At 36.2% G+C, this 26,323-nt stretch overlaps 1 protein-coding gene across 7 annotated transcripts in view; it reads right to left on the reverse strand.

The window, feature by feature from the left end:
- Nucleotides 1-26,122, reverse strand: part of LOC149184494 (uncharacterized) — a 70,392-nt gene extending 44,270 nt beyond the window's left edge. Inside the window, exons 1-6 of one of the 7 annotated variants that reach the window (XM_089417534.1) lie at nt 26,013-26,121; nt 25,811-25,896; nt 25,569-25,706; nt 23,393-23,552; nt 20,238-20,336; nt 19,816-20,149 (exon numbers count right to left, since the gene is read on the reverse strand). In XM_089417534.1, the coding sequence (XP_089273660.1) occupies nt 20,138-20,149; nt 20,238-20,336; nt 23,393-23,552; nt 25,569-25,706; nt 25,811-25,896; nt 26,013-26,111 (594 nt within the window). In that variant the 5' untranslated portion in view covers nt 26,112-26,121 and the 3' untranslated portion in view covers nt 19,816-20,137. Of the gene's footprint in view, nt 1-19,815; nt 20,150-20,237; nt 20,337-22,377; nt 22,956-23,392; nt 23,553-25,568; nt 25,711-25,806; nt 25,897-26,012 lie in introns of those variants that run through there. The other 6 variants (XM_089417529.1, XM_089417532.1, XM_089417530.1 and 3 more) reach the window with 6 other exon arrangements.
- Between the last annotated feature and the right edge of the window lie 201 nt (nt 26,123-26,323).

The raw sequence follows: 26,323 nt of genomic DNA on the forward strand, positions 1-26,323 counted from the left end.
CCACTCAGAAGGGAAACGAACCTATAGAGGTGGAGCCATCCGATTCTACAAAGTTTTCATGTTGTTTTACCGATTTACCTATTATCTCTTTTTATCTCCAGTTTGTCAACCTAGCCTATGCTATTTTGTTACGAGTCTCTAGTTGGGTCACACACCTTATGCTAATTTCTTTGGAATTTTGGATCTTGAACTCAAAAAAGCAAGAAATTGATGCATTTCCATTGGTCTATTTTCCCTAATGGCAAACAAGTTTCCTTATTGAGAAACCAAAGAATGCATATGCTATTTAGTCTTATAATTTTTTACTATTAATAAGAATTTACCTTTAAAATAAATTATACATTTGAAGGAGGGATTCAAAAGAAATTTTTCCTTCTGGATTCACACCTAGCTTCACAATTAGCCCTTTGAAGCTCTCATTCTGCATGTAGAGAGCCCTGGAGTTGGCTCTTTCCTGCTATAACCTAGTTGCAGTTTTTTCTAGCATCTTCTCGGCCTTGCTGATAGTCATTGCATTCCTATTGATCTCACTGTATAACATCTCTCCAACTTACCTACGGAAATTCATCTTATTTGGCAAACGAACACTTGTCAAATCTAGAGAAACATCTAAGGCTTTGAACTGAGAACCTGAAGGCAAAGACTATGCCAGTGGATGTTGTAGTGAGAACTTCATTTGATTTCTTTCTAAGTCCATAGTGGCCAATAGTTTGGTCTGATATGGAACTGAATGAGATTTCGTTTGCTACTGCATCTCTTCCCTCACCTTCTTGTTTCTTTCTTCGATGGCCTTTCCCGTAGGCCATCTTAACTCAGTAGAAGTTGCACTTCCCTTTGAACCTAAAGTAGCTACCTCTGAAGAGGATGAGGCAACAATCTCTAATGGATCCTCCAAGATCACTAGGAAACCCGGTTGATCTGGCCTCGTTTCCACTAACCTAGTCTCAAGTTCTTCTTCTTCTGACTCTTGGGGTTTTTTCCCTTTTAACTGTGTACATCCTCCATCTTTGTATCTCTAGTTTGGTACACGGTCCTCTTCTATGCTTTGTCCTTGTTTGTTGGAGTCTTGATCTCCATCTCTGTGTTCATAGGTCATGAATAAAAGTTAGTTTTCCATTCGATCTTAGGCCTAGATTCATGATCATAAGTTGAAGCCTTTATCTTCTCTCTTCTTTGGGAAATGACACCATGAGGGTCATAATGTCAGACATCCCCTAAGTCAAAATTCATCTTTCTGAGTAATGCTTTAACTGCCTGGAATTGACAATAAAAGGCCCCACAGGCCTTACCAATTTAAACATATATCATTTCTTTATAGGGACAAAGTGGACTTGGTCCACATTAAGGCTCTGTATGATGAATTCCAGAGAAAAAATCCTCATGGGAATGAACACAAGTAAGTGGTAAGGAGGGAGCTCACACCCATAGACTCTGATTTCTGTGTAATTCTAAAAAAGGTATCAGCCTCCTACCTTGGTGTTCTTGATAAGCTAGGGAATCTCTTTTTGTTGAGGGAGAATTTTGGGGGGGAAACACCATGGATAATATTACATGCAATGGACATATAAGAGGATATAAACTGGGAACAACCATCAAAATTTGGCCTCTTCCTAACAACAACATGCCAGTGGAACACATGTTTCTTCTGTTTGTTACTGGACACCAAATTGAGACCCAGGCACTCGAACTCATCCACATGAGTGTACACAAACAAATAGAACATCAATGAATAATATTTGAAAAAGGATGTGGTAGGAAAATGGTGTAGCTAAAATATTATGGCCCCAGATAGGTAGGAAGGAATGTCAAATAAATGGTTAGGCTACATCATTTGCCTCAGGAAACCCAAAGTGGCCTTAGTAGCAATATTGACATCATCATCCCCCAGCAAATGAGAAATTAGGGATAAAATGGGTTGAATGGGCTCTGCAAAGAGGGTTATGGGGAAATTGTCAACAATAGGCAAAGACTGCAAGCCAAGGGCTAGGACCATTTGCAAGAAGGATTGTTGCTCATTAGCTGCAAGGGTGGAGTAATGATAAACCAGTGTGGTTTCTGTGAAATGTTGGGGTTCAGGAGAGCTAGGGTAAAGCAGGGCCTTTTGAATCAGCTCTGGGGTTACTTCAAGGATTTTGGCCCCAGTAGAAGAGACAAAGCAATTTTTCTCTTCTATGTAGGTTGCAGTCAACCAGGAGATAAGCTCAGGGAAATGTTGCACAAAGGGTGAAATTTGGTAGTATAGGTCTGATTCAAACACCCAGAATGAGTCTTCTCCCATGAAATTGCTTACAAGTTGAAATGGAGGTTGAAAATGTGGTAGGAACAAGAGGGGTCGACAATTTGTGCTGTCCATGAGAGGGTCGACACTGGAGGAGGATTAGGCCTCACGGGCCTTAAGGGTCTTGGGAGTCGCCTTCTTCATATTCTATGAATATTCGAACGATTTATAGGTGGAGGGAACCGACTGGTTACCTGGTTGTCATGGAGCGCGTCGAAAATGACGTTGCAAGGAGGTTCCCGGCCGATTGAGAGCTCGAATGACGTTTTGGATAGGTGACTGGTGAGAGAGCTTGCACCGGGAACTGGTATGCATGTTTGAAAATGCGAGGCGAGAAGGTTTTTTATAAGTGGAGAGGGGGCAACGGTCAACGGATGTGGGATGATGTCACGGGAGGGACACGTGGCTGGGTGAGATTAGGTGATGACGGGGAATAGGTGGACGGGAGCGGGGGAAGTCAAGTTATCGTTTACCATCAAACTCACGTTCGCTTGATTGGCGTCAGTGGGTTGGCCCACATGCCACATGGTCCCCACCATCCTCTAATGGGTAGGATAGCGAGAGGCTGAATCCAGCGCCTACCCCCCGGAACAAATTTGGGTCGTTGGATCGGCGAGCCCGCTAGTCTGAATTTTCAACTTCGGGGGAGGGGGCGCTTGCTTATTGTTTATGCTGGTTGCCCCCGAAACTACTTCCAGGGGGTGGTCGGGCAGGGACGAACGACGATATGCCCCGAAACCGCTCGACCTTTAACCAATGATGTGCGCCTATGCAAAAACTCCTCTTTTCCTAGCTACGGTTACCCGATGGGGGTCCCATGAACGGTGTTTTTAACCTCAGACCTTTTGCTACGACTCTAGGGCTTGAAAGTTTCCCTCCCTAGCTAATTTAAAGTGCATTTTTAGTTAGGATCCTTGACTCCTATCTCTCATCTTTCTTGGAAAATTGATGAAAGGCAACAACACCTCGAAAAAAAATAAAAATAAAAATAAAAATAAAAAACAAAACAAAAAAAACGGACACACCCAATAAGCAACCAGAAAGCTCTAATACACCCAATAAGCAACCAGAAAGCTCTAATATGACACATGTAGAAGAGGAATAAATGCAACATGATATATCAAAATTATGAGACCAAGTGCAACAAGTTTCACTCACAAAAAGTAACCAAAAATGAATTAGAAGCGATGATCAATGTTAAGATCAATGGTTTAAAATGGAACATGGATGGTTTAAAATAAAAAACAAAAAGAGAAATGGAAGGTTTGAAGGATGGTTTAAATGTAGAAATGGAAGGTTTGAAGGAAGGCTTGACAAAGTTGCTACAAGAAATGTTTCCTAGTGGTGACAACGTACTCCATGAAACTCATGATGAAAATAAAATGTTAATCACGATTTTAAGACTCTAACTTTGGATTGAAGACTAACCACACTCTAAATATTGATATGCGAAAGTTGGAAAGTATCTGATAACATGGATACTATAGATGGAGCAATTATTTGATCTACGAGATGTGTCGAACACACAAAAAGTACGCATTGCATATTTATATTTAGAATAACATCAGTTTGTGTGGAATTGATGGTTTTGTTCTCGTAAATCAATTCACTTGGACATTTTTTGTGGAGGAATTGGTGGCACATTATGAGGATAAAAATGGAATTACCTTCTTTAGCCAATTGATAAATTTCAAACAAAAGGGTTCAATGGCGGAGCACATTGAGGACTTCCAAAAATTGAATATCAAAGTAAATGATATTCCAGATGAGCATAGAATTGATCTTTTCATAGGGAATTTAAAGGATAACATCCAACATGAGGTTCAACTTTGGCAACCTGATTCATTAGAGAAAGCATTCAAGGTGGAAAGAAAAATTGAAAACAAAATTATGGCAACAAGGAAGTCTACCAAGGAAGTCTACCACTCACAACTATAAAGATGGAAGTGTTGCTGTTGCTAGCCTTCCAAAATTTACAAGGTTGACACCACAACAATTAGAGGAAAAAAGAGCAAAAGACTTTGTTACAGTTGTGAAAGTGATGCAAGAGCATCCATCTCAGCGATTTCATTATATTCTAGTTAACTTAGGGGGTTTTGTGTTTTCATGGAAGTTGGATTCCTATGTATCAAATTAATGTAATTATTAATGTTTTGAGTGATTGGAATAGGAATTAATTAGATATTGTGAGGATATTTGTAAATGCTCTAGAATGTAGGAGAACATGAGTGATGATGGGTGATTAGTGAGGATTGAGAGATTTGGAAATCAATAGTAAATCTTAGATTAGAAATTGGTTTCATAGTTTGTGGAACTAGAGAGGATTCTTCGGGATTAGTAGAGTCAAAAGTGGACTTAGAAGATATTCAAGATTTAGTTCAGCAGATTAAGGATCTAAACCAGAATTGGTTAACATGACCTTTTGTATAAATGTAAGCCTAAAAAGCATAGAAAGAGTCAGTGAGTCAGTTAGAGTGAGAAATAGAGTTTAGAGATTAGATAGGGTTTGACTGTAAGCCTACGGGCAGGAAAGGAAAGGCCACTGATATTGAAGATCAAGTCGAGAAAGAAATTCTTGTGTAAATGTTTGTTTATTAATACAGATAACTCGATTTCTGAGTTTGTGTGGTGTGTATTGAGTAATTGAATTATAAATTATGTGTGGACTAGAGTAATTCTGTGTAACATAAGTTGCAGATGTGCAAAATCATAGAAGAAATGTAGAGAAGAGTGTTACGAGTTTACACACAGACAGTATTGGAGAAAACCTTCAATGTTATAGTGAAGGTATAACTGTAAGGTTTCCTAAAACCTAAGGATTTATGAAGGAAGCGTAAAGGCACGAAGAAATGAAGTAACAGAGTAGAGATCGAGATCAGAACAAGTGAAGACCGTAAGGCGAGAACAAATACACAGGTAGAAAGTCGAATGGGATATTACACAGTAAGAAACAAAAGAACGTAACAGTGCATAGGAGCCGTTGGATCAGTGAAATCAACGGACGAGATTGTGTGCGATAGATGACTAAGATTAAGTTGCGCAAAATAAAGTCAAGAATATGAATGGCAGAGATTAAAATCACGTGTTAGCATAATAGTGGCGCGGTCTTCGAAAGCAGTAAGAAGTATTTCGCACACTCTAAAAGCGGTAAATGGTATTCCAAAAATTCACGCGATTAGCCTAAGTGGGCGACACGTAGCATGAGAAAACCAGAGATCTCGCGTGCTCTCAGCGTGATATCGGTCGTGCAAGAATCTGCGCGAGCCGTTGGATCTGATGAGACAGATCAACGGTGGAGATCGGCTAAGCTAGTTAGCAATCGAGTGAAGCTATAACCATCGGATTGAGGAATGAGATCGACAATGGAGATTTAATGCGCTAAGGAGAGCATCGATATATGTGCAAAGGTTTAAAGAATGGCGGAAAGGTAAGGTTTTAAGTGTGGGTTATGAAATATTTCTATTATATGGAAATTATAATAGAAATAAGCGGGATTAATGTATTATGGTTTAAGTTTGAGTTTTAACCAAAGTCTAAAGCCCAGGGTATGGTTGATAATCGCCAGAGGTGAAAATAACCCAAGGTCGAAACCTGTGGGATAGTTAAATGAATGTTTCCGCATAGAGTTTATTTACGGAGCCTTAAACCTTGATTTAAGAAAATTTTCCCCAAGTATGGAATTAAAATTCCTAGAACATAGTGTGACATGAAATTTTATTTGCATACTGTGGGTATGTGCGGCTTAGGCTGCATTATTTGGTATCAGCGCAGAATAAGGAAATTCTGCGTGTAAGAATTATTTGAGAAAAATTAGAACAAAGTTATGTTTTGAAGGTGTGTATGCAGGCAAGAAGAGATCAGATTTTAAATCTAACAAACAGTGGGCACACAGAGATAAAGTGTAGAAGAATTTGCAGATGAAAAGGAAACGTAGAACAATCCATTCAAATTGCAGGTGAATGGTAGAACAAGATCATGCAGAGGTCTTGAAGGTAGCGACATAAGAAGGTGAAAAGATCGTAGCAACCTAGAGCAAGGAGTGCTCAATTGGTTCCAAGGAGAGAACCAAAGAGATGCCAAAAGACTGAGCTTAGACGAGAGAAGCTTAGTGAGGTATCATGTAGCAAGGGGGACTTGTTACTGCAGAGGTTTTGTTGCATCTCACAGAAAGATCATAAAGGCAATTCCATAGAGGATGTGGGTAGAATTGCTAAGGGATGAAGAAAGCTGGTAAGAATTTCTGAGTAAAAGAAGAGGTGGTCAGAACCTAGTATTTCATTTGTGATTGAAATACAAGAGGACAGTTGTGTTCTTAAAAGGTGCAGATGAGTTGAAGCCTAGAAGGAGTGTAGAGAAGTGCTCAAAGAGGTTCGAGAGAATAGTGAACCAAGTGCTTGCCAAAGGACCAAGTACAGAGAAGAGCTTGGTGAGGTAGGTTGCAGCGGGGAGGACTTGCTGTTACGAGGCTTTAATTGAGCGCATAGTAAGTGAGTGAGGAACTCATGAAGATAGAGAAGGAGATGACTATTGATAGTCATAACAGAGATAACAAAGGTTCTGAGGAAGATCACAGCAAAAGAAAAGTGAAAAAGGAGGATGCCAAGGCAAATGGCAAGAGAATGAGTCAAGAGGAGCTTGACAAAGAGATTGTGGAGTTAAAATAACAACTCAATGTATTAAGGATGCTACTAGAGGAAAACCAAAGACAAGGTTGGGTCTTGAGGAAAAAGGCAGTGAAGTGGTCTAAGTTACAGAGAAGGCTACAACAAAAGCAAGTGAAGTGGTTGGTGGAAAAGCTTAGAGAAACTGAGTTGAAAATGGAAGTTTCCATTTGTGAAATAGAACATGGTGAAGTTCTGGGTGAAGATGAATATTGGGGATCTTGTGAAGATCTTATGAATTATTGTGAGAATTCAAGACAGCAAGGAAATATGATGACTGAAGCATCAAGTGATACCACAAGGTTTTATGTTTTTAAAACTGATAATTTGTGTATGATTGCAAGTGTTGTAGGAGAAAAACAACTTTGTGAAGATGTCTTTAGAATAAATGAAGATCTTGAAGTAAAAGGTAACAAAGAAAATTTCTCAGAAGAGGAAGAATTTGACTGGTTACAGCAGAAAGAGTCGATGGATGAGTTACTTAATGAGAGAAGACAGTCATTTAAAGTTGTCATAGAGATGGAAGATCATGATCTTATTCTGATGAAAAACGAATGAATATTGTCTCAGAGAGGTAATCTAATGAATTTGATTAATGTTATTGATGAAGAACAAATGCAGGAGAATATAAATGCAGATGATGGGACAAGGATAGCTCTTGAAGAAGGTTTACAAAGAGACAACAAGGCAAAGTGTATTGAAGAACAAAGGGAGGCAGATTTGACTCAAGACAAAGAAAAGATAATCACAGAATTGAACAAAGAAGAAGTCTATGGAAAAGATTTAGCAAAGGGAGAAAGAACATCTAATGATTGGTCAATAACAAAGGAAGTTGTCGAAAATTGTGTAAAATTTCCAAATTCTACTCTAATTGAAATTATCGAGTTATATGGAAAATTAGACTTTCAAAGAAAAAAGTTGGAAAAGCAAAGGATGTATACTCGGGATAAATTATTGAAAAAGGAAGACAAAGAAATTGTCATGAATGACAATCATAAGGAAAAAAGAATGGTAATAAAAGTTCAGCAAATTGACATTACAGAAGGAGGAGTTCATTATTGTGAATCAGAGCAAAGAGATATCATTGAAACAAATGATATGAAGGAGAGTTTAAGTCAACACACTGATGTGTTGACAAAGGAATTGAAGAAAAAATCAAAGCAACATACTGAAATGTTGCCAGAGAAGGAAAAGGTAATGAGGCCTTATATTTTTAATTCTGATAATTGTTTTATGATTACAGGATTTGATGAAAATGAGATAGACATGTTTCAAGTTGAAGAGTCAGTTTTAGAACTGAAGAAGACTGGAAGTTGCCAGGTCAGACATGCTGATGAGGAAAAAGAAAAGCATGAAGATACCATGCTTGGAGAAGTTAAACTAATTGTTAGAATTAGTCAAGGAAGTGAAGGACAATTAGTGAGGGTTGTCAAAGAATAGGAAGGAAAATATGATGGAATTGATGAACAACATAGTGATGTATTTGAGGGGAATCAAGTACAAGGGAAATTGGAGGACAATTTATTTTTTGAAAGTAAATTTACAGATATTGAATAGAAGTTGTTTGTAAAGTCACAAGAGGGTAAGGATGAAAAGGCGGTAGTAAGAATCCAACAACTTCAAAGAGAAGGCAGTAAACAACAGTTTGAAGATGAGTGGACAAAATACAACAACAAATGGCAAAGTAATTATCAGCCATTAAATGAATTGGACATAGAGATTGAAAGAATAATAAGATTGATGATGAAGGTGCCTTAGAATAAAACAACAGTAAGAAGGTTAAGCAACAGCAGACTGTGAAAGCATAGCTAGTGGGGCAAAGCAACATAAAGTTTGGAAACCTGGAGAACAACAACAAACAACAGCAACAACCAAAGACAAATTGCAGAACAAAATATGGGATCCAGGAGGACAAAGATCTAAAGCACATGATCAGGAGATCATGATTATTTTAACCTTGGGAGTCTGATGCAGGAGCATCCAGCTCAGCAATTTCATTATGTTCTAGTTAACTTAGAGGGTCTTGTGTTTTCAAGGAAGTTGGATTCCTATGTATCAAATTAATGTAATTATTAATGTTTTGAGTGATTGGAATAGGAATTAATTAGATATTGTGAGAATATTTGTAAATGCTCTCGAATGTAGGAGAACATGAGTGATGATGAGTGATTAGTGATGATTGAGAGATTTGGAAATCAATTGTAAATCTTAGATTAGAAATTGGTTTCATGGTTTGTGGAACTAGAGAGGATTCGTAGGGACTAGTGGAGTCAAAAGTGGACTTAGAGGATATTCGGGATTTAGTTCAGCGGATTAAAGATCTGAACCAGAATTGGTTAACAGAACCTTTTGTATAAATGTAAGCCTAAAAGGCATAGAAAGAGTCAATGAGTTAGTTAGAGTGAGAAATAGAGTTCAGATATTAGATAGGATTTGACTGTAAGCCTACGGGCAGTAAAGGAAAGACCACTGATATTGAAGATCAGGTCGAGAAAGAAATTCTTGTGTAAATGTTTCTTTATTAATACAGATAACTCGATTTTTGAATTTGTGTGGTGTATTGAGTAATTGAATTATAAATTGTGTGTGGACTAGAGTAATTCTGCATAACATAGGTTGCAGGTGTGCAAAATCAGAGAAGAAGTGTAGAGAAGAGTGTTACGAGTTTACACACAGACAGTATTGGAGAAAACCTTCAATGTTACAGTGAAGGTATAATTGTAAGGTTTCCTAAAACCTAAGGATTTATGAAGGAAGCGTAAAGGCACAAAGAAATGAAGTAACAGAGTGGAGATCGAGATCAGAACAAGTGAAGACCGTAAGGCGAGAACAAATACACAGGTAGAAAGCCGAATGGGCTATTACACAGTAAGAAACAAAAGAACGTAACAGTGCACAGGAACCGTTGGATCAGTTAGATCAACGAACGAGATTGTGTGCGATAGACAGCTAAGATTAAGTTGTGCAAAATAAAGTCAAGAAGATGAATGGCAGAGATTAAAACCACGTGTTAGCAGAATAGTGGCGTGGTCTTTGAAAGCAATAAGCAGTGTCTCGCGCGCTCTAAAAGCGGTAAATGGTATTCCAAAAATTCATGCGATTAGCCTAAGTGAGTGACACGTAGCACGAGAAAACCAGAAATCTCGCGCGCTCTCGACCTTATATCGGTCGTGCAAGAATCCACACGACACTGCGCGATAACCGTTGGATTTGACGAGACAAATTAACGGTGGAGATCGACTAAGCTAATTAGCGATCGGGTGACGCGATAACCATAAAATTGAGGAATGAGATCGACGACGGAGATTTAATGTGCTAAGGAGAGCATAGATATATGTGCAAAGGTTTGAAGAATGGCGGAAAGGTAAAGTTTGGAGTGTGGGTTATGAAATATTTCTATTATATGGAAATTATAATAGAAATAAGCAGGATTAATGTATTATGGTTTGAGTTTGAGTTTTAACCCAAGTCTAAAGACCAGGGTATGGTTGATAAGCGCTGAAGGTGAAAATAACCCAAAGTCGAAACCTGTGGGATAGTTAAATGAATGTTTCCGCATAGAGTTTATTTAAGGAGCCTTAAACCTTGATTTAAGAGAATTTTCCCTAAGTATGGAATTAAAATTCCTGGGACATAGTGTGACATGCAATTTTATTTTCATATAGTGGGTATCTGCAGCTTAGGCTGCATCAGATAGCAAATACACTGAAGGTCATAAGTGTGCTGAGAAGAAACTATTTTACATAGATGGCGAAGAGGAGGAAGAAAATGAACAAGAAGCATCAAAATAAGATGATATACACGAGGAACTAACCCCAGAAAAAAGAAGAAATGAATCTAACGATATCTTGTAATGCATTGGTAGGAATTACCACTCAAACTCTCAAGATAAAATGATATATCAAGAAGAAAAAGGTAATAGTGTTGATGGATTCGGGTAGTACCCATAATTTTATTCCTTGTAAGATAGACAAAGAATTTAATTCCATTCTATATCCAGCTCCCAAGTGTCAAGTGATGGTTGCAAATGGAGGAACTATAAATTGCTCTGGAAAGTGCCATAATATCAAGCTAACCATGGGATAATATGTATTAAATAGTCCAATGCTTTCCATTCCAATGGGTGGTGTTGATATTGTACTAGGAGTACAATGGTTACAATCTTTGGGGACAATAACTTTTAATTTTCAAGAACTTTTCTTGAAATTTTTTGGGGAGAAAATGAATTTGAAATAAGAGGTATCACAAGGATGTTGGAAATAATACTGAAAAGGGGGGGTGAGTGAAATAATTTTTTCAAATTTACATACGCTACTTCAATGAAAGTAACTCGTTTGTACACGCAACTGTCTTTAAAGAAACCAACATATATCCAACAAATTTATGATTCAGTTAATTCATCATATGTTGATCTTTAATCAGTGCATCAGTACTTCATTAACCATATAAACAGCGACCATGTGCAGTAATAACAGAATAAACAATCACACATAAGTGACACACATGAACACCAAGATTTAAGGTGGAAACCCAATGCGGGACAAAAACCACCTATTGTTGTCTTCTTTTAATATAAGAAAAACTTGTTTACAATCTTGTATTGGTGCAGACTCATACCAATGTGCAAACACCCACTTGCAGAAGGCTACAACCTTCTCTCATTCCTCAGCTTCTATTGGAAGGGAGCTACAACCCCCTAGCTCTTGTACTAGCCTATCCGTTTACTAGTACGTAGGCGTCGGCCTACAAAAAGCTCCAACTTTCACTCGTTTTCCAACTGCTACTGGAAGGGAGCTCCAACCCCCTGGCTCTTGTATTGGCTGATATGTTTATCAGTACGTATGCGCCGACCTATAGAAGGCTACGACCTTCTCTCTTCCTCCAGGGACCACGTTTCATAAATTTTCAGACTAGATACTCCTTGAACACAACACCACAATCTGAATGCCATGTTTCATCAAATTTCCACACTGGACCCATCAATAACATTGAAGCTCATACTGCAATACAACCAATCACTGAAAACCCATAATCACTGAAGAAAATCACAATCAATCAATCTGAACATTCAGAACACTGTCACCAGAACACAGAGCAGAACCCAGAACTCTGCAACAACTAGAACCAACTGCAACTTCAAACATCATATTTCATAATGTATACGCTACTTCGATGTGCCAAACCAACGTGTATATTCACTTTTATCAAAGCGAACCAGCGTACAGATTTGCAAATACTAACTTAAAACTTCACATCTATTCCAAACTTCAATCATACCCAAATCATAACATTTACAGAATAAAACATGCGTCAATGTTCAGATCTAGACTATCCATGATCAAAACACATAATGATAATTCATTTCAAGTCTTATAATCCTGTTAGATCTCATCCATCATCATCCACTTACGTGCATCCTTAGTTCAGATCAAGCAAAGCATTAGAAACCCATAACATGCATATTTGCTTTTGATCTTACTCTTCATAATATATTCATTATTTACACACTTATCCTTTTGATCTTCTCCTCCTTGTATAGTTTTAGGTCTTTCTCAATACCTCGGATCAATACCTTGATTTTCCATCCCATACGCGTTTTTCCTTCTATGAAAGTGTGTGCATATGTATACGCTCTTTTTGTTCTGTGGACCTGCGTGTACATGCTACTTGGACAAAATGAACCAGCGTATACCTCTCTTTCTTCAATCTCTGGAGTTTGATATGTAATTCTTTGTTGTTAACCTGTTGCATTATGAACCGTCATCTATGTGAGTTGCCATCAAAGACAACACCTGTACCATAATTCCAACAATCTCCCCCTTTGGACTTGATGGTAACAACAACACCAAGACACTCTCCCCATTTGACATCAAGGAAAAATGGTGGGCCAAGATATTCTCCCCCCTTTGAAATCAAGGGGAAAAAACTGACCAAAGTGAAGACTTCCATATCTAAATAGTTGAATATGAACATTGATCATGCTCCCCCTAGGCACATATGAATTCTATGATTAAACTCCCCCTTTGTACATGATGAGATGCACTAAACCATCCATGCTCCCCCTGAGCACATGCATAGTCTGCAAAAATATTTTCCAAAAGAATAACACGACTCTATAACTCAACTATGTGAGTATGACCTTCCTATCACCAATGACTCATACATACATCAATCTCCCAACCAAGTTGGGATACACCAAATTTGACTCATCCAGCCAACCAAGTGGGGATATACCAAATGTTTATACATAACTAATTATTACATCATCCTTCCCATGCATAGTGGGGTTACAAATTACATATTTTCATGACCTTTACATCAAATGATATATATGACATTTATAACAAGGACCAACAATCTAAACAAGACCATTATAGTCATCAACAACTATCATACACAATATATGATTTGCACCATAAGTATCTGTCAACAGCGTCAAGATCAACAACCTATATATGTCCATTATCAAAAGAGTCATTTGAATCAAAGAACTATGTGAATCAAGCAGTATAAGTATCATCATGTACCAAGGTCTTCTATTATAATGCCAACAATGCATTATTAGAAGCATATGCTCCCCTTAAACCTGTGTCATCTGTTCAATGTCATATCTGGTCATTGCATTTGTCAATAAGAATCATCAAGGCATTATCATCAACCATATATACATCAAGTCATCAACGACTTATGAGGGCCAAAATCACTTCTACATATCATCATTAAACTGTAATCATCATCAATCAAAACAAAAAAGATAATTGATAATTGACTAAACCATATTAGACCGCTTTTTCTGAGTCCATCCCACTGCTTTTTCCTCAAACCAACATATACGCGACTGTCCAGCTTCAAACTCGCGTGTATACGCGACTTGTTTTCATGATAACTACGTATGAGATTTAGAACACTGAAGTTTTACACTTTCAGCTCCCCCTGAGTTTGTTATGTCTGTATACTATGCTATGCCACATCTTTCTAGCTGTACTTCGTTCTTCTTCCATACCTTGGAGTGTGATGGTGTTTTCTCCTTTTGGTATGTTAGCCGAAATTTGCTCATGCATTCTTTTGCTATGTGCCCAAACTTGTTACAAGCATAACATCTTATATGTTTCATATTCCCTCAATAACAGTCAATGACTTTGTGACCAAACAGATTGCAAGAAAAACAATATCCCTTAAAGTACCTGGAAACTGATGATCTTTCGATGTGACGGTTATTAGCTTGAACCATTCTACTTCTGCATCTAGCTGCAACATGTCCAAAATTATGACATACAAAACATTCAACATTATTCATCAGAGGAAATAACCTACTATCACTTCCATAGTTAGGAGTAAATGATTTTCTTTGAAGATATTCTTTCCTTGGTTGTTGATGGGGTTGACATCTTATCTCCTTGTTGATCATTTCAGAATTTGCATTAGAATTCTTTGCCTCATCTTGTGAGCTAGATTCACCTTCAACAGTTTCATGAAAACCAAGACCAGTTTTGATGGTAGGAGACCTTTGATTACTAAGAATATTATCCAAAATCTTATTACTATCTTGAAATCGTAACAGTTTATCATTTTCTTCTAATTTACATTTTAAGATATTTACTTCAACCTGATATTCTTCTTCCTTTTCAAAATATTGCTTCTTCATGATTTCTTCAACCTTTCTTCCTTCTTCCACTTGTTGCCTTAATTTGAGAATTTCATTTTCTTATTCATCATCTGCTTGAGGCAGTGCTTCATTCTGCTTATTTGATTTTTCAAAATCTTCTTTTAGAGAGAGGATCTTAGCTTCAAGACTTTCATAGTAACTGGATCTATCTTTAAGTCTCTTGATTGTTGTGCTCTTTTCATTTACTTCATTTCTTAATGATGTCACTTCATCCTGCAGCTTTTGACATTGATCTCCCTTTTCCTTGTTCTACTTCCTTACTTTGTTTCCTTCCTTCAACTGAGCTTTTAATCTAGTAACTTCTTCTTTGAAGGCACACTCTATTTTGTTAAATAGATCTTGTTGATATCTAATTTAATTTGTGACTCTTTAAACTTCTGCCTCTATATTTCTTTCACTATCACTTTCAATATCTTCAACATTGCATGAACAGAAAAAAGTATCACCAGAAGACCAAAAAATTGTCCCTGATACTTCTTTTGCTTGTTCATCTTCAATCCAAGGTGATTCTAAATCTGAATACTTGCTTCCACCTAACGGCTAATTGTCTCTCCTGTTTTCACTGTTCCTTTGAGTTGTCTTCTTCTTCTGAGGCACTTTCTTCTTTAGCTTCTTTCCCATTGTTTCTATGGATCTCCTTCAAACAATCAAGCTTCTGCCAAAGGACCTGCTCTGATACTAATTGTTGGAAATAATATAGAGTGGGGGGGGTGGGGGTTAATCAGTATTAGTCAAATCAATAACTTTTTCATATTTATATACGCTACTTCAATGAAGGTAACTCGCAAACAACCAGCGTATATCCATCAAACTTATGATTCAGTTAATACATCATATGTTGATCTTTAATCAGTGCATCAATACTTCATTAACCATATAAACAATAACCATATGCAGTAATAACAGAAAAAAGCATCACACATCAGCGACACACATGAACACTAAGATTTAAGGTGGAAATCCAATGCGGGACAAAAACCACATGTTACTGTCTTCTTTTAATATAAGAAAAACTTGTTTACAATCTTGTACAAGTGCAGACTTATACCAGTACATAGGGACCCTCCTGCAGAAGGCTACAACCTTCTCTCGTTCTCCAGCTTCTACTAGAAGGGAGCTACAACCCCCTAACTCTTTTACTAGCCGATTTGTTTACTAGTACGTATGCGTCGACCTACAGAAGGCTCCAACTTTCACTTGTTTTCCAACTGTACTGGAAGGGAGCTCCAACCCCTGGCTCTTGTATTGGCCGATATGCTTACTAGTACGTAGGCGCCAACCTACAGAAGGCTACTATGACCTTCTCTCTTCCTCTAGGGACCACGTTTCATAAATTTTCAGCCTGGATACTCCTGGAACACAACACCACAATTTGAAGGCCACGCTTCATCAAATTTTCACACTAGACCAATTAGTAACATTGAAGCTCATACTGCAATACAACCAATCACTGAAAACCCATTATCACTGAAGCAAATCACAATCAATCAATCTGAACATTCAGAACACTGTCACCAAAACACAGAGCAGAACCCATAACTCTGCAACAACAACTAGAACCAACTGCAACTTCAAACATCATATTTCATAATGTATATGCTACTTGGATGTGCCGAACTAGTGTGTATATGTGCTTTTATCAAAGCGAACCTGCGTACAGATCTGCAAATACTAACTTAAAACTTCACATCTATTCCAGAGTTCAATCATACCCAAATCATAACATTTACAGAATAAAATATGCATTAGTAATCAGATCTAGACTATCCATGATCAAACCACATAATGATAATTCATTTCAAGCCTTATGATCCTGATCCAACATTAGATCTCATCCATCATCATCCACTTATGTGCATCCTTAGTTCAGATCAAGAAAAGCATCAAAATCCCATAACATACATATTTGCTTTTGATCTTACTCTTCATAAGATATTTATTACTTGAACACTTATCCATTTGATCTTCTCCTCCTTATATAGTTTTAGGTCTTTCTCAATACCTCGGACCAAATACCTTGGACCAAAACCTTGCTTTTCCATCCCATACGCGCTTTTCCTTCTGTGAAAGTGCGTGCATACGTATATGCTCTTTTTGTTCTGTGGACCTGTTTGTACACGCTACTTGGACAAAATGAACCAGCGTATACCTCTCTTTCTTCAATCTCTAGAATTTGATCTGTAATCCTTTGTTGTTAACCTGTTACACTATGAACTGTCATCTATGTGAATTTCCATCAAAGACAACACATGTATCATAATGCCAACAAGGGAAACCTGGGAAGATAATCAACTCTAATGGCATGACAAAGCTTTTGAAGAAGGAACAACGAAGGGTAATTGCACGTTTATGTTCATTATATGTTCAAACATATAAGTCGTCCATTTCTCTAGATCTCCAAAAGGTTTTGGACAATCATTTCAAGGTGTTTGAGACTCCCAAAGGCCTCCCACCAATTCATGATTATGATAATGCTATTCACTTGATTCCAGGGAGTGTTCCTCCAAACATCAGGTCTTACAAATATCCCTATGCCCAAAAGAGTGAAATTGAACGTATGGTTGCAAAAATGTTAAAAGCCCGTATAATTCAACCTAGTCAAAGTTCTTTCTCTGCTTCAGTAGTATTGGTGCACAAGAAGAATGGATCATAACATATGTTTATGAATTATAGAGAGTTCAACAAACTCACTATTACAGATAAATTTCTCATTCCTATCGTTGATGAATTACATAGAGCAATTTACTTCACCAAGTTAGATCTTCGTTTAGGATATCATCAGATTAAAATGAAGACTGAATACATTCTGAAAACAACATTCAAAACTCATGAACGTCATTAAGAATATTTGGTCATGTCTTTTGGCATTACTAATGCACCTTCTACATTTCAAGGTTTGATGAATTCCATTTTCAAACCCACCCTTAGAAAATTTGTGTTAATATTTTTTTATGATATACTAATCTACAACAAGTCTTGGAAGGATCATGTTCAACATGTTGATAGGGTGCTCAAACTATTGGAGGAGAAACAATTATATGCAAAATCTTCCAAATGTTTCTTTGGAATACAAGAGGTGAAATATTTGGGTCATGTTGTATCTCATCAGGGTGTTAAGGTAGACCCTAACAATATTAAAGCCATTAAGGAGTGGAAAATCTCCACAGCCCTAAAGCATCTTTGAGGATTTTTCGGGTTGACAGTGTATTATTGGAAGTTCGTTAAAAATTATGAGAGAATAATGACGCCTCTAACAACATCACTGAAGAAAGATGCATTTTCTTGGACTCCAAAAGAAACTAAGACCTTTGAACATCTTAAAGAGGTGATGTTCCAAACATCGATCTTAGCTACACTAGACTTCACAAAAACCATTATTGTGGAATGTGATGCCTCATGTAATGGAATTGGTGATGTTTTAATGCAAGAAGGAAGACCCACTATTTCTTAAAGTCGTCCAATCAAGGGAAAGTATTTACACAAACTTATTCATCAGAAGGAAATGTTGGCAATACTACATCCACTAAAGCAATGGTGTCCTTACCTAATGGAAAGACACTTCAAGGTAAAAATAGATCACGATAGTCTTAAATACTTTTTGGAACAAAGATTATATTTAGAAGAGAAACAAAAATGGGTTACAAAGATGTTGGGTGATGTTGGGTTATGACTTTGAAATCATCTACCAAAAAAGGAAGCAAAATGTTGTTGCAAATGGACTCTCAAGAAAGGACGAGGATGTGGAAACATTACTCTGTATTATCTAACCTTATTGGATAACTGAAGCAAGGGATGAATGGAAGAATGACGAAGAGGTGTGGACACATTCAAAAGTTCGAACAAGATCCTAGTACATCAAATACATTTATCTGGAAAAAATATTCATTATGGTACAAAAACTGCTTGTATCTTTGTAAGAATTCCCAACTCAAACAAAAGATTCATTTGGAATTGCACACCTCCCCCTTAGGAGGGCACTCAAGATTTTTAAAAACTTACTATAGGGTCAAGAAGGAATATTTTTGGGATGGCCTTAAATATGATATTCAAAAGTTTGTGGCAAAATGTTTGGTTTGCCAACAAAATATTGTTGAGACAATTAAAAACTCGGATCTATTACAACCTTTATCCATTCCAAGTCAACATTGGGAGGACGTCTCAATGGATTTTCTCACAAGTTTACCCAAGTCTGAAGGAAAATGTGTCATCATGGCGGTAATTGATAGTATTACCAAGTATGCACACTTTTGCGCATTATTTCATCATTTTAAAGCCAGTACGATTGCTACTGCATTTATGGAAACAATTTAAAAGCTACATGGAAACCCAAAGATTATTGTAAGTGGCAGAGATCCCATTTTCACTGGAAATTTTTGGACGAAATTATTTTTTTGTTTTGGTACTCAATTAGCTCATAACTCATCTTACCATGCTCAATTTGACAGATAAACTGAGATAGTGAACAAATGTTTAGAAGGATATCTTTGTTGCTTTGTATCTTATAAACAAACACAATGGGTTAAGTGGTTACCTCTCATTGAATGGTGGTATAACATTTCCTTCCATACTGCAGCAGAAATGACACCATTTATGACACACTATGGATATCATCCACATTCTATCAAATCATCTTTAAGATAAAATTCTAAGGTTCAAGCAGTGGAAGATGACATCGAGCATCAACAAGAAGTTCTCTACCTCCTAAAGGATAACCTCACTTTGGCGCAGAATCAAATGAAACAACAGTCATATCAGCATTGCAGTGAAAGAAATTTTGATGTAGGCGACTAGGTACTTTTACAGATACAACCATACAAACAAACGTCCCTCAAGCAAGCTAAGAAGGATAATCAATTATCACCCAAGTACTATGGTCCTTACAAGGTGTTGCAAAAGATTGGTATCGTGGCATACAAATTGGAATTGCCTGCATCTTCCCGCGTACACTCAGTTTTCCATGTTTCATGCTTAAAAAAGGTTATGAGTGACAAGCTCTTAGTTCAAACAGTGTTGCAAGAACTTGACAAAGAAGGAAAAGTCATAATAGAGCTTGAAGCAGTCAAAGAAACAAGAACCTTACAGCTACATAATCAATCAATTTCAAGAGTATCTCATTAAGTGGAAGAACTTACCCACTGAAGATTCCACATGGGAAGATGATAATTTTATACGAAAACATTCAAAACTACTCAAGTGTTGAGGACAACATTTTTTTGAAGGAAATGGGCATGTTAAGTCCCTAATACTAGTGTGCCCCCCTTACTGTTATTGTTACCGTAGCCTCCTATTATTGTTGTGCCCATATAGCCCCCATATTGTTATTGTTGCATGCCCTTACATTATTATTGTTATGTAGACTTTGATTTTATTGTGACCACTTATACTCCTATATATATCAAATAAGTATTGTCATTTGTATCATCCAACAATTATTCATTTATGTGATGTAAAGGAGGTTTCCCCCTCGAAGATACTATTTCTCAAGTCGTTGATCTATATTTTCTTCTATTTTGTGATTTGGTTGCATAACAATTAGGTTCCACCCTGCAAGAAAGAAGGCAAACTATTTAGCTGGAAAAAACACATAAGACCCTAGAAATTTTATGCTCTTTCTATCCCAAATAGATTGTACCCATAAGCATGTCCATTTCGCTGCTCCATGATTCCCCATAGTCCTTGATCCATATCTAGTCCCTACTTCGAGAGGCGATATGCTACTGAATTGCGCTTCCTGTAAATATGAGAAGACGAGAAAAGATTAAAAGAATCAATGAGCCACATGGTTTCCTCCATAATAGAAATGAGTAAGTTGTTTTTGCATACTTGTGTTTTGTTGAATCAGTGAATTATAAGCATTGAGTCCCCATAAACATGAATCTAAGTGCATCCCTTTTATAAAGCGAGAAGTCGTGAGTTTTTGCATGTCAAGAGTTCAACTTGGTTATTAGTCCCGAAACCAAGGCTCAATTTTACCTGAAAGGAATGAGCTTCTAAAAGAAAGATGAATCCTCCTTCACTCTTCTACCCTGAGTTACTTGAGGCTCCATCAAAGTAAGCCCACGGTCTAGATCGGTCAATTATTTCTACAATAAGCACTCTAAGGGGGGCAATTCCATTTTCCTGTGGGAAATGGTCCAAAATCGCCAAAAATGCAATGGCTATGTGCTTAGGAACTGAAAATTTGTCCAAAAAATGGCTTTGTTCCTACTCAGCCATACCCCCAGCCTATGATCAAGGGGAGAACTTTGTAGGTACAACACCTAGGATTTGTGAGCCATGCCCACCAAGTCCTTTCCAAGTCCTCCCCTTCCCAAGCAACAATGTGCCCCAAAACATTTCTACACTCTTTCCACACCCACTAATAGAATGGGCACGTCATGAAAAAATGCATTATTGTTGCACAAGGAGCACCATCCTCACCCAACCATAAATCTTCTTTGCAGGATATCCCAAGTGGGAACCTTCTCCATCAAACACCACATCAAAAGTTCTGATTTTGTAGGGCACTTTAATTTCCAAACCGTTTTCCACCACCATTTCAAATTTGCTAAAGCTTTGACCACCATTACAGAGATATATCAAAGCTTGGGGGTGTAGATTCCTATAGGGGAAATACTCTAGCTTAATTGTCCTCTTTTTCTCATACTTGTATAGCCAACAATTAGAGCATGTAGGTAGAGCATGTAGGTAACCGTTGAAAAGAGAGCTATCCTTGCCTCCAAAGTACAATACTTCTATTAAATAAAAAAATACCATATAATTTTCTTTACATTGCTTTTTAAATTATAGAAAATGGGTAAAGGTCTAATAGTTTAAGATGTGATTCGATTAAAATATAAAAATTAACCATTTAAATTTTGCAAATAATATAGTTCAAATTTACCTTTTTTTGGAATACAGTAACTTTTTGATTAACCATTTAAATTTTGCAAATAATATAGTTCAAATATACCTTTTTTGGAATACAGTAACTTTTTATTAGTTTCAATTATATAATTTGTAAAAATCCAATGTCTATTTTTTTTTCAAAATACTAAATTTAATTATATATTTAAAAATACAATTTAATAATTTCAATTTTGTAAAAATCAAATTTTCAAAAAAATTCAAAATACTAAATCTATTTATAGATTCAAAATTTTAAATTATAGAAAAAGGGTAAAGGTCTAATAGTTTAAGATGTGATTAGATTAAAATATAAAAATTAACCATTTAAATTTTGCAAATAATATAGTTCAAATTTACCTTTTTTTGGAATACAGTAATTTTTTATTAGTTTCAATTATATAATTTGTAATTTTTTTTATCAAAATACTAAATTTATTATATATTTAAAAATACAATTTAATAATTTCAATTTTGTAAAAATCAAATTTTCAAAAAAAATTCGAAATACTAAATCTATTTATATATTCAAATTTTTAAATTATAGAAAAAGGGTAAGCGTCTAATAGTTTAAGATGTGATTCGATTAAAATATAAAAATTAACCATTTAAATTTTGCAAATAATATAGTTCAAATTTACCTTTTTTTTTGGAATACAGTAACTTTTTATTAGTTTCAATTATATAATTTATAAAAATCCAATGTCTAATTTTTTTTTTCAAAATACTAAATTTATTTATATATTTAAAAATACAATTTAATAATTTCAATTTTGTAAAAACCAAATTTTCAAAAAAAATTCAAAATACTAAATTTATTTATATATTCAAAAATACATTTTAAAAAATTAAAATTAAAAATATACTCAAAATTAAATAACCAAATATCAAAATAATAATAATAAGTAAAATACTCCGCATTAAAATATACTAAAAGAAGTATTCACGGCCCTCTGACACAGTAATCGTATTTAACCTCAACCGCCCATAGAAACTCAATGACACATATGTTGCCCAAAATACAATGCATGAATATGTCATATTAGCAGTCCTGTAGATATAACAAGTCACATAACAAAAAGGGCTGTCAAGTCACAAAGCCTGCACAGGCTAACCACGCAGAAGCTTAATATTTGAGGCAGATTATCACATTTAAAACAAAAACGAGTTCTGGCTAATCCGTAAACAAAAACGAGTTCTTGCTAATCCGTTTCCACTCTGTAAATGACCACCCTTCAATAACGACTGAGAGGATTTCGTCAGGACTTAAAGTCATGGACGTCTCTTCCCAACCCACCTCGTCATCTACAACTACAACTACCCCGTCGATCAAGTATTTTAGCCGTATCTGACTGCCCCTTTTAAACACGCGATTGACATGTTCCCTAAAACAATCAAAAGTGATAGCGGTTTGACAGTTCTTGCGAACGAGTACACGCCTCGTATGCCCTTCCGAGTCTACAAACTGACAATCACATCCAACCAAGAAGTAAAGTTAAATCTTGGGTTTTTAAAACAGAAAAGGACTGGTAGTTTTTAAGTGGGAATTTTTTGGAATTTTTTATAAATTTTTAGTTAGAATAGGGTGAAAAGAATTTGTGGTCAAAATCTTGATTTTTGTTATTTAAATTGGTGTTTTTTTACGACATATATAAATTCAGCACTTCAAAAAATTAAGAACATTTCACTCATTAAACTTGTACCTTCAATAAATCTTTGCTTAATTCTACACGAATTAAATCAAAAAATAAACTAATTTTTTTTTCAAAAAATCACACTAAAAAACTGAAACAAAATAAGAATCCTAAAAATGTTAAAAAATAAAAATAAAAAAAAAATTGAAAAAATAAAACAAACTGAATTTCTAAATCCCACATAGTGCCTGCAAGAGTGACTACACACCTCTATCCGTCCAAGATCCACATCCATAGCTTCACTGTGTTGGCCTCTCGTTACCCTCTCTGACCGATACCAGGGTGTGACTGCAGGACAGATTAACAAAATATGTAGGAGCTTGATATCAATGCTCAGACAACCAATTTTTAGAAATGGGTAAACCACTCTGCAAAACAATAAAGTAACATTTAGTGTTTTGCGATTTTGTTAATTGGATGGGAATAAAGTAAATATTTAATAGCCAAAATGAAAAGACATCAAACCAATCATTTATTATGATGCTTCATATTTACCATCATAAATAACTACTTTCCTTCCAAATATGTAACATAAACTCTGTTTCAAAGTATGTAACACGAACTCTGTTGCATGGATGCTGGTTGCAGTTTTTATTTTACCATCATAGATAAATAACTACTTTCCTTCGAAGTATGTAACATGAACTCCTTTCCTTCAAAGTATGTAACAAGAACTCTGTTGCGTGGATGCTGGTTGCAGTTTTTATTTTACCATCATAAATAACTACTTTCCTTCAAAGTATGTAACATGAACTCTGTTGCATGGATGCTGGTTGTAGTTTTTATTAAAAAAAAAAGAAAAACAAGCGAATCAGGAGGTTAGTGTCAGGCCAAACTAATTAACTAGCCGCCTAGAGGAGGTTCGTGTCATGTCAAACTAATTAACTAGCAGCCTAGAACAGGCCTGGCTTTAGGATGATCGTGTCATGTCAAACTAATTAACTAGCAGCCTAGAACAGGCCTGGCTTTAGGATGAGGGGACTGGAAATAATGAGCAGGAAATAAATAGTAGTCTAACGAGGCGGGAAAAAGTTATGGAAATTCCGGAAATTCCGGTCATATTTAGAGAAAATCTGGCCAAGATTTTTGTAAATCCAAGTTATAGTTGTTAAACTTTAAAATTTTAGGTGTCCTAAACGTTTTTGATGGTGCTGATTCTATTTCCACCATCAAAAACACGATTAGAACACTGGTTCTACCAGATTTTTTGAAAAAAATTGCCCAAATTCCGACTACTTTTGACCGTCCTGGCAATTCCTCCGCCTAGCTTGAGGACTCTAAATAAATTAGAGTCTGGCAAACCAAAAGGAAAGAAATCATTTAAGTTAGGGAAGAGTTAGATTAGCCTCAGACCAAGCTGGATGGAAACCAACAGCCTAGAGACGGTTCTAAACCCGGCAAAAAAGACCGGAGAGGTCCGTTTCCAGACCTGCACAGATTACCCCAAACTTGTGTAAGAAAATATAAACTGGAATTATCTCAAATCTAAGTCTAAAAGGTAGAGAAAGGAGCTATTGTACTGACACATATATCCAAGAAAATAGTGAAGACAATATAAGCAAAAGGCTGTTTATGGCTTCTGTACATAAAAGAACTGATAATAAAATAGCAGATTATCTTAGCGACTGATACAGCAAAGTATTTCCAAGACACATATTTGGAAAAAAACTAAACATATTGTTGAAAGAGCAACCGAAAATAAATAACTCGTGACTGTAGTAACGGTGAATTTCTTATACATGAGAACCGACAGATGGAACCCTGTGGGGTTGAGCCAAAATTCTATACAAATAAATCCTTAAACATATGCCTATAACTAATTCCGTAAACGAAGCCATTAACAACGCACAATAAATTTTCAGAAAGAAATGCCGAAAGTATAATATAAATGTTTAACTGGGATTTAACATAAAATCGGTCCACAAAAACCTTTATAAACAATAACAGACTGTAATAAGTTCAGAACTCATCGAATATTCAAACCCTTTTTAGGGTTATCAAAACAAATAGATTCAATCACAAGTGTATTTCGAGAAGGGCTGACAGAATCGATAATTATATACAGGAACAGTTGAATATCTGAAGAATCAATACAAAGATATTATCACCAAAAAGGCCGTAGCCGTAAGTTTTCCACTGTTAAGCCTGTAATTAACATCCCAGACCCAACTTTAGGTATCATTGTAAAGGCTTGTCAACAGAACATATAGAACTGTAGGGCTAACATTCGACTCTTAAAGCAAAAGGAAGCATGATACTGTTGTGCGCTGTCCAGTACCTGGAAGAACCGCACCACAGGAATTTATTAAACCTGGAAATTGATGCTCAAGTCGAGATCACAAATGCGTTTCACATCCGTTAGCCAGGGTAGACGGTGTGCAAACCTGTCCCAGCCGATTCGAAAACAAATAAGTACATGCTCATTTGTTTTAACTCTCAGAGCCAATGTTATACGAATCCGATCAACTAGGGTTTTATAAATAAAACCCACCTGTGAATAAATTGACGAGATGACGAACCTTCTACCTGCACAGAGGGCTTTGGAAATTAGCCAGAAACCCTTTGATATTTTAACCAATAGACAAGACAGACCAGAGGAAAATAAATAAGACGATGTGTTACCAGCAATGCAAGTTGGAAGGAGGAGCCGCTAGTAAGAAGGGTCTCCGAATCCCATAAGTCGAGGCATGACTCCGTATGCCGAAAAGGGAACTTGTTACCACAAGTTGTGGTCTAATGAATTTCTTTGGCAACGAGAATAGAACAAAATGACACTGTATCCTCTTAAAAGAACCTAATAGTTACAGAAAAGGTTAAATTTAAAATACCTGGTAGAGGTTTCTACTGCAAGCCGAACAAAAGAAATACAAAATTTCCCCATCTCCGCATAGAAAACCCTCCCGGAGCGAGGCGGCACCGAGGAGCATGGATCATAATTGTTGTTATTTATAGAGATAAAATAAGATAATGATGTTTATATTTAAATTAATGATCACAAAATAGGTTAAAGATTCTGGAATACAATAATGTTTATACAAAATTTTAAACTAAAACAATAAGTTAAGATATGATATGATAATTATATTTATGTTTAATTAAGGATTACAAAGTAGGTTTTCTCAATTTTCGTAAAGCAAAA

The sequence above is a fragment of the Pinus tabuliformis genome, chromosome 3_2 (genome assembly GCF_031772625.1).
Source record: "Pinus tabuliformis cultivar Carrire ecotype Pingquan chromosome 3_2, CPIR1, whole genome shotgun sequence".
NCBI classification, from domain to species: domain Eukaryota; kingdom Viridiplantae; phylum Streptophyta; class Pinopsida; order Pinales; family Pinaceae; genus Pinus; species Pinus tabuliformis.